The sequence below is a fragment of the Musa acuminata genome, chromosome BXJ3-6 (genome assembly GCF_036884655.1).
Source record: "Musa acuminata AAA Group cultivar baxijiao chromosome BXJ3-6, Cavendish_Baxijiao_AAA, whole genome shotgun sequence".
Classification (NCBI taxonomy): domain Eukaryota; kingdom Viridiplantae; phylum Streptophyta; class Magnoliopsida; order Zingiberales; family Musaceae; genus Musa; species Musa acuminata.
In genome coordinates, this window is record NC_088354.1 from 670945 (window position 1) to 680613 (window position 9669).

General features: G+C 36.0%; 1 protein-coding gene across 1 annotated transcript; it reads left to right on the forward strand.

The window, feature by feature from the left end:
* Nucleotides 1-2286: 2286 nt before the first annotated feature.
* LOC135586959 (large ribosomal subunit protein eL30) lies at nucleotides 2287-5887 on the forward strand. The gene is made up of 5 exons (XM_065154769.1): nucleotides 2287-2396; nucleotides 2483-2588; nucleotides 4544-4645; nucleotides 5514-5582; nucleotides 5669-5887. The coding sequence occupies exons 1-5, from the start codon at nucleotides 2376-2378 to the stop codon at nucleotides 5707-5709; spliced, it is 339 nt and encodes a 112-aa protein (XP_065010841.1). The 5' UTR covers nucleotides 2287-2375; the 3' UTR covers nucleotides 5710-5887.
* Nucleotides 5888-9669: the final 3782 nt, after the last annotated feature.

The window sequence follows — 9669 nt, forward strand, 5'->3', positions numbered from 1 at the left end:
TATTACGAAAAGATGTTATGGATGCATGCATACATACTAAATTGATGCATGGGTTTGGTGAGGGAATATGGTAGATATGGACACACAATACTAAATTGAAACAAGTAACTGCATGTCACCAAAGTAGTTAAAGTCGACTTCACGTAACTACAATAAGTCAATAAATTTGCCGTGTCATCATGTCAGTTGAAACTGTTGAGTTATATTATGTCATAATATAATTAAATCAAGGTTTAATAACTTGTAATATCGACATCAGATTTTAATATAATATAAACTTTAAGGCGATTCAGGATTTATCCTCCTCAAAACAGTCTTTATTTTTCTTTTTCTTAGGTATTTTGGATGTTCTAAGTTGGACAAGTTAGTTTTGGAGAAACTAAAGTATGAAAAGACTTCTTAATAAATACCTTATGTACATGAAAGTTTTGATGAGAGAAGCTGTAGTAAATACACTTTAGGTATTCTAGAGTGTTTTTTTGTTGTTGTTGTTGATCCAGAAAGGCCAAAAGAAAATTTTTGGGGGTTAGAGTTTATATGAGGTAGGTTGGGTTTAGAATAATTTAAGATAATTTTTTCTTGTATTTATTACTTTCATATGATGAAAAATGTGATATTTCTTCATCCACAGAGACAAGAAGTTCTTAACTACTTAAATCTGTATTCATTGTTTTGAATTTGTGATTTGTTGATTTCATATGGTGTACTTTAGCTATTAATCTTCTTCCCCCACAATTCTTAAATTTTGCATTTAATATAATGTTGTTACAAGCTTTGTCAACAATCTTCAATGGGTTATTTACTTTTTTTGAAGCCTAAAATGTCACTTGGATCACAAGATTTATCAAAAGAGGTACAACGATAAGAGGTCACCTTTGACTAAATTCTCAACTACTATTGAATCATTTAGATAAGAAAAAATCAATGAAGTGATGCAAGCAAGCTTTGATTTAGTCAATAAATTTACGAGAAAAATTAATATATTCACGGGTCGCTAATATACTATTTCAAGACAGGTTGTCAAAATCTTTCGCATGGTTTAGTTTGATTAAGATTAAGAGATTTTTTTCTTTAGAAGTAGTCATAGAATGGATGAGCTCATTTGCAATAAGTATATTGTCATGAGTACTGCTCGTAGCAATGAAAACTGATTACTCTTAGGAGATGAGATTGGTAAGGTGTATCATACACCATCCTGAGGATAAGGAGTGATAGAATTTGATAAAGGCATGCTATAAGACAAGTAAGTCTCAACACTTAAAAGATAGAATTCTATTATGTAGCCCCATACTCTTTGAGGTCATCAAGAATCTCCTAGGTGGTAAAACTACGGGTGATAATAAGATGAGAGTTGGGATCAAGTCTTGGCAAATCGAGGAGGAGGACCTTTTGCAGGGTAGAATAGGGGTAATAGAATCAGTAGCGTCAATAGGAGTTGAACCACTAGTGAGAGAAAGCAAGTTAACTACAATGATGTTTGGCCATTGTACTTTTAGATTGTTTTAATTAGATATTACATTTTATAGGGTTGCATTGAGTACACTAAGCCTCGAGAAAGATAGGTAGCGTAAGAATTATTTTTCCAGTTCGATGGGCGTACTCTGAGATTATATAGTCTCATATTGATTGAGGAGTATATGAACAAAAGACTCGTAAGTCCGTCAGGTCTCATTTACCCTCATAGACGTTTTTTGGAGTTCACATATTTTGAAAGTACAAAATTGTATAGTTACGTCCATCGTCTAAAGCAGATAATTTCTCACGAGTCTATGTGTCATACCAATGATCGATCGATCATATGGTCATTTATCAGATTAGTGCTCGAAGGAGGGTCCAAGGCTTACACCTCGATCGATAAGATCATTTAGTTCAATATTGGTTGAGGAGTATGAAAACCAAAGACTCATAAGTCTATTCATATGAGATTATTTTATACCAACAACTTGATTTCTTCCGTATAAAATCCTAAGCGACGCCTCCCAACATATGGCTTGGGACTTCAAATTATATATACATATATATAATTAAAAAAATAAAATTAATAAAAAATCAAAACATTATCATGATCATAATAATATATTGTTAAATAAGGTTAATATTTAATTTTAGTGCCCCTACTCTCTCTAATGGTCAAACAATAAAAAGATAAACTATAAGCTTAGTCTTAGAGGGTTAGAAGCGAAAATAGCTGCCTTGTGAATGATCAATTATGACATTTTAGCTATTTACCATCACGCGCAGCGCACGTGCAGGATACTGTTTTATATGACTCGTCATCTCAAGATTAACAAACAAAAGAAAAAGAAAACCCTAGGGTTTTCCGCCGCGGCCACGGAGACCGTCTCCTCCCCCTTTGACACCTTCAATCCTCGGCCATGGCGCCCGTCAAGAAGGCGGTAGGTTTCCGTCGATACTATCTCGTTGCCTTCGATGTCTTTCGTCTTGTCTCTTGATGTTGTGCTTCGTTAATCTCGTGATGTAGAAGAAGAGCACTGAGAGCATAAACAACAGGCTCGCTCTCGTGATGAAGAGCGGGAAGTACACCCTCGGGTACAAGACAGTCCTTAGATCCCTCCGCAACTCCAAAGGCGTGTGCACTTTTCCCCATTTCCCCTTTAATCGAGAGTTCCGTTGTATTCTTAATATTGAGTTGTAGATCTCGTAAAATTTGACCAAACCGAAATGTGTTGGCTGTGGTGTGATTGTCGACCTGTTGATGGGAGGAAGAAATTTGAGCTTGAAACTTTTATCGCTTTGTTTGTGATGGCTGTGCTTTGGGGCTGAAGTTTGGCTCTTTGGCTTTTTAAATGTGCCCTAGAGATGAATGCGGTTACCGATATCAAGTCAGTCTTCTTCCCTTCTGATTCGTCTAGATTTACTTCTTAGATCTAGGGGAACGTACCGAAGGTGAAACATCATCTGCCTAGTAATTATATTTTGTAGGATGATTTCATCTTTGAATGTGTCTAATCATACCTATCTATCTAAATGCGCTGTGAAATTTTCGTGTGATCCTAATTTGAAGAAGTCTCTACCGTATTTATTTAATCAGTTTTTTGTAGTAAGCACATTCTGGCTGATTGTGCTTAGAGTTTTGCCTTTTGATATTTGTGATAGTGCTAGTTGTTCTTCCATGATAGTGCTTGAAATCAGGACTAAAATCAAATTTTAAGATTATAATGTTCTAGGTTCTTATTTTTCAAGTAGTAGTAACATGTATGAGAAGTGATTGTAAACAACTACTAAGATTAGCTTACTCTAGGTTAGTTTATCTGCATCTGTTTGAATTCCTGTTAGCATGACTGCCAGAAACTTTTTAGGTTGTTCAAATTTATATATTACTGCTCTGTTGTCTTGAAATTGCAATTTCTGTTATATTTGTGTTGGTTTTACTTTCAGGAGACCACAGTCTCTTATGTCAACCACTTACTAGATAACTTTCTTCATTTTTCTTTACATGAAATATTCTGATATTTTTGGTGCTAAATATGATATTTATTTTTTGGGTTTTGGTTCATAGTGGTGTGGATCTTTAACTGACTTTGCTTTCACTAACATGGTCAACCATGTCACTCTGGAAAGTGGTCCCGCACTTGCTGCAAAAAGAACTACTAGTGTTTAGATGCCGTCAGTAGCCTGCATCACTTTGGAATATTGATGTTTTGGGTCTAATCTAAAGTCATATTGCCATCAGGAAGCACATTTTACTGCTTTCTTGCTTAGCAGTTGGTGATTTTGGCTATCATAGTCCTTACGAGTTTTATGATGTTTAAAGTTAGTCTCTTCTCAGGAACACTATTCTGCACATTTTCCAACAGGTTATAATTGCTGAATCTTTTGTTCGGGAATATGATTGTACTTGGCACAATAGGCTATGATTGTATTTCAATGGCTATCATTGTATCAGTACGGTACTAGTATTTTATGTGAGACTTAGTTATAATTCTTTGGGTCGAGTTTAGGAGTAACAGTGACATAACCACATATATCTACTTTTTATCTTGTTTATATTCGTTTCTTTCCTTTGTCGACTGCCCTTGAAATTTAGTTCTCATGTTCGAATATGGTGTTCCACTTTTATATTGTATATAGGTGTAGTTTGCAACTTCGGACTTAATAATTTAGGCTTCTTCACACTTGCACATTATATTATTGAGAAGAAGCAATCTTTTTATTCTCAAAGGTATCTAATGGTTCAGGCAATAATGATTTTGTTGATGATGTCATGTTTCAGTTGTTGAACATTCTATAACTTCTATCGATCTTGCTTTTGTCCTGTGGTCTGTGACCCTAGGAAAGTTTGATATGACTAGTTAATGAAGATTTTCTGTCCATTAGAAGTTTAATGTCTACTATGTTCAATCATTTGTATTGTTGTTATTTTTGTTAATATATGTGTCACACTATGTTCTTGGTATCTAGATTTATTTACAAGTAAACATTGCTTCTATCATGGTGTTACTGCGATCTTCCTCCTGCAAAACACTGGAAAGTATATCTATTTCTGAACTTGCTGAAATCTAACTGATTTCCTTATAAACAGGGAAGTTAATTATAATTGCTAATAACTGCCCTCCACTTCGCAAGTCTGAAATCGAGTATTATGCAATGTTGGCAAAGGTTGGAGTACATCATTTCAGTGGCAGTAAGTACTTCTATGTTTGCCTTTGTACTTGTAGCTTTAATAAAGAAACTTCTTGTTGTCAGACTTGTTTTTTAGCCATTCATTCATCTTTTGTGATCCTCAAACGTAATACCAGAAGAAGCTGGTGTAGGCATATGCTATAAGATGTGTTACGAAACTATTGCGTCAAAATATCTGGTGCCTCACTATACGCAAATTGTTTTAGGACTGAAACCATGGGATTACCCTACTGTTGTCTTCATCTCTACACCAACAGTTAAAGAATAAAAAAGTGGGAGAATAGAAAAGGAAAAATAAGAGAAAGAGGGGAGATCTTTGGCTTGTGTCAAAAAGGTGTCTTTATTTGATGTCAAACTAAGAACTCTTACATCGTCGAAGCTAGCTGAATTTTCCTAGATACATGAAGAAAATCCTGACTCTATTTTGCTTAATCTGGGTCTGCTTTGGAAGTCATCGGACTCATGAGAAGCTATTTTCTTTAAATGGATTTTCAACTTTTAGGTCTCTTTTAGCTAAAAGAATAGCCAGTTGGGTCAGGATGTAAGGCACTGGCCAACCATTGAATTAATGCGAACTAATTTTTTTTTCTGAATCTTAAAACTTAATGTAAGAACAGTAATGATTACAGTTTAATAAGAAATGTGATCGAAAACTCAATGACGAAAAACCAGATCTAAATTTTTCTGAGAACTGATAACTTAATCCAGATGTCCTTTTATTTTCTGAACCGAATGAGCTATAGGCTTTCAAATGATTGGGGCTATAAGTGGATGGTATCTAGTGCTTAGATATATTCTTATGTAAACTCTGAATGAAAGGTATTGTGACGTTTTATCTTGTTTATTTAATTGATGCTATTACAATTCAGGTAACGTTGATCTTGGAACAGCCTGCGGCAAATACTTCCGTGTATGCTGCCTCAGCATTATTGATCCTGGTACTCTGTTGAATGTTGCTTCATGAAGTAATGCACCTTTGACTTCTTGGTATGTCTAATCTTTTCTTGGGCGGTTTCTATCTCAGGTGACTCCGACATTATCAAGAGCATTCCTGGAGAGCAATAAGAGAAGCACAAAACATATGCTGGCTCATATGTTTGACCCGGGCTTATCATTATTCCGAATCTGGTTTGTCTTTAAAATGTTGCTAAATGATATCGCTGTCGAGAATATATATATGACATGTTTGTTTAATCATGCCTTGTTGTCATATATATATGACTTTAAAATGTTGTTTCCGTGAGATCTCTGGAGTTAGTTTAGCAATATGTTACCCGAAGCTTCTGTGCTTCTGCCTCGCATTCCACCCTATCTCAAGGAATAGGAAGTCGGACTGTGTGCTTGAAGATATAAGTTGCACAAGATTAAGGGTCCCTATCTACTTACCTCTACAAGTGGATCAAACTGAACCTTTTAGTGGCAATGAGTTTTTGGATGGTTAATAACTCGAGCATAAGATTATTTTTACTCAAACTTGTTGGTCAAGCTTTTTAACTTGTTCAAATAATCATGACCAAGTACTCAATAATATTGTGAGCAATGAAATCTCAACTGACACATTTTAATTATTTTACTGGGTTTCCTTGGGATAGAAAAAGTCTGCTAAGGTTTTGAAACTCTGCTTGGGTTTCATCCTCTCCTCATCTCTCATGGCTGTTAGTGGCTCCTTACTTCTTAAGGCTCTGAGGATTATTATTGTAGATAAGGTTGCTTCATCTCAAGTTGGGGATTCTACTGGTGTTTCAAATGAGGATGGGCGTGGGTGGGATCTCCATTCCAATCATGGAGTTTCAAGCTGAAACCGTAATAGATGACCTCCGGGTGAAAGAGTCCAATTCTCTTATTGTGGGTTTTCTTTTGGATAAGGATATTTTTGCTTCTACCAAAGTTTCCCAGGCGGATAATATTTTTAAAGTTTCGAATAAGGATTTTTCCCGAGCGGAGGAGAGTAATCGTAGATTTGCATTTGGTACGAGAGGAGGATTGCACTTCTATGGTGATTCCTCTTCCTTTTCGACGACTTCTGTTCCTGGATCGACTTCGATAAACGTTTCATTTATTCGCAATCCTTTGGGCAATAGTACCAATCCATCACCAGTGGCGGTTTCCAGCGCTCTCGTCATCTACGCTGATTTAGAAGTGCCATCGGATAGAATCAATCGGCGAGCTCTAATCACGCGCATCAGATTTCCTCGACCGGACCCACATGCAGCTTTCCCTATCCAAAGCCCACGTGTTGTCGTTTCACCAAGTGAGAGAGGCCCAGTCCCTGCCTTGGTTAGTAAACAGAGCCACGCAAAACTGGGTTTCGATCCTCTCGACACCTTTAGACTTTGATCCAACGATAAGGTAAGAAGCCAATTGGACCAAAGGATCTTGGACAAAATTGGGGCCCCTTCTTCAGCATCTACCCGTTCCTCCTATTCAAAATGCAAATCAGAATAGTAACAAGACCACCCTTTTTGGACCATCTAACCATTCTGAAAATTGTGCACTCTATTATGAGGATCCCATCTTAATTTGATAAAGGTGTTCTTCACATCAAGGCTTTTTAGGATGAGATGATTGAAGGGGAGGAATATCATAGTTGTTTGGTTGGATACTTTGTTAAGAACCGTGTTATCACTATTAAAAATTATGTTATCACTATTGGTTGAATATCATAGGAATATCAGAGTTCATTGATTGCCCTTTCATATTGTTAACAACCACCGTGTTATCACTATTTGGAAACTAGTTGGTCCCTTAACGTAAGATTTTTTATTGGGTCAAGGTTCATTTTAATTTATGTGGTTTTCATCATGCACTTTTAAGTTCTTATGATTTTGCTCGTATCTAAAATAATTCATACGTTAAAATTTTAACGTAATATATAAATCATTTTCCGTCAAATCTAAGTTAATAGACGTTAGAGGTTGCTTATACGTCATTCTTACTTACAATAAATTATTAATATAATAGCATATATAATTTAAGTTTAAAAAATAATTAAGATTCATTTTAACCCATGCAGTTTTGGTAATGGACCTCTTAAGCCTTTATGGTTTATTCGTGTCTAAAATAATTATTACATTTTTAAAAACGTAACATATAAACCCCTCTCATCAAATCTGAGTTAACAAACATTATAGTTTACTTACGTGGCATACTGACTCATAATAAATCATTAATATAATGACACATATAATTTAAGTTAAAAAAAATTGAGACAACCATCAATAGTAGAACGAGGCGTTGTCATGAAAGTGACCACCAGCAACAGCAACAGCACCGAGTCATTGCTACTTAGTAGGGTGTCGTACGCATGCTGCCTCTCTCACGCTAACTACAAGCTTAGGAGCTTTTGGTTCTACCTTAGATGGATGTGCGTCGACTAGTCCGACACTAGGCATGTAGTGGTCTCCTAGTCCGTCTTTCTCCTCTTAGGCATTTTCATTCTCATCGCTTCTCACTTTGTCTTTTCTTGTGTTATCACCCACCGTGCTTATGATGTGGTGGTCCAGCTCTCCCTCACCTCTACCTCTGGTCTCTCCTACTTCTTCCTTTTCGTAGGGGAGGTGGCTTACAAGGTATGGTGATACTTGTTGGGATCGGAGCGGGTGATATTTGCGATGGTGGGCATAGTTATGGTGGGCGACATGGTGGCATGCTCCCTAGAGCTAGCAAATGACATTCGGTAGATCCAGGTCGCTAGCTCCAAAGCACATGCCATCAAGTCGTGCACCATGGCATTGCCCGCCAACACGAACGACACTTGCTACAATCTCAACGAGTACCACCATACCTTGTAAGCCACCTTTCCCATGAAGCATGGCATCATGAAGATGAAGAGTAGGTGGAAGAAGCGGTTGAGCTGGTCCATGTAGCCCTCTCGCACCCGCTCACTATCCTCGACTAGCTTATCGAGGAAGAGGAAGTGACGGACGAAGACAGAGAGGTAGATGTAGGAAAGGTCGAAAGTGGAAGTGAGGGAGAGCTGAACCACCATATCATAGGCACGACAGGTAGGAGCACAATAGAGGACAAAATGGGAGATAGCGGAGACAAAGATGCTTAGGAGAAGGAAAATGGTTTGGACCATGAGACAATTAGTCGATGTATATCCACTTGATCTTATTTGCTCCTTCATAGTTTGCAATCAAATCGAGGAGATTGATTGAAGTTGATACGGAAAAGAGAGAATACATTAGAATGACATGATCCTTGTGTGTTTTACCATTCCCATTTTGTATCTAATATGGGTGTTAGGCTTTGTATGTAATATGGGTGGCCTCTTTAAGGGGGTGTTTGTGATACTCACAATTTTGGTGTGGTGGAGGATGACCATTTATATATTGTAATTATTTTTGTTTTTAATTCAACTCTATTTTATTAAAAAAATCAATTTATATGAAAATAAAGATAAAATAATAGTAATTAATTATTTTTAATTTTTGTGAATTTATTGTTAATTAAGTTAGATGTTAATACTTAGTGGTGGCCAACCCGAGTTTATTAATTGAATGCTAACATGAACAACAAATATGAAGAATCCAACTATTTGAATGGAAATGTTGTCTAATTTATAAGAGAAATTTATAAGGATAGATATGTAAAAAAAAAAACTTAAGCCTATCACATGTAATTAATATCAAATCCTATCTTTACTAAATTACTTATGCTTACTATCAGCTAGCATAGCCACAGCGATAAAAACTTTGTAGAATCAGAACTAAAATATAAAAATGAAAAAAAATAAAAATAATATAGGTGATTGATTTGGATGTGTTTTACCAACATAGGTCTCAACTTTGTATTATTCACTGACATGACATATGAATTATTTATGGTGATAGGGATGGAAGACCAAAATCAAGAGAAATCATGATTTCATTTTGACATAATTCTTTTTCTCACATATATATATATATATATATATATATATATTTTTTGCCTTTCTCAATAATGCTGGGAGTTACTTTACAGCAGAAATCATGATCCCCAAATTATATATAACGGCTCTTTTCTTTCTAAGTACGCTTCCAC

Excerpts from the sequence above, each read along its gene's own strand:
- LOC135586959 (XM_065154769.1), top strand. The coding sequence starts at position 2,376 with ATGGCGCCCGTCAAGAAGGCG. Across the intron at positions 2,397-2,482 it reads TGGCGCCCGTCAAGAAGGCG|AAGAAGAGCACTGAGAGCAT; the intron begins GTAGGTTTCCGT and ends CTCGTGATGTAG. Across the intron at positions 5,583-5,668 it reads CCTCAGCATTATTGATCCTG|GTGACTCCGACATTATCAAG; the intron begins GTACTCTGTTGA and ends TTTCTATCTCAG.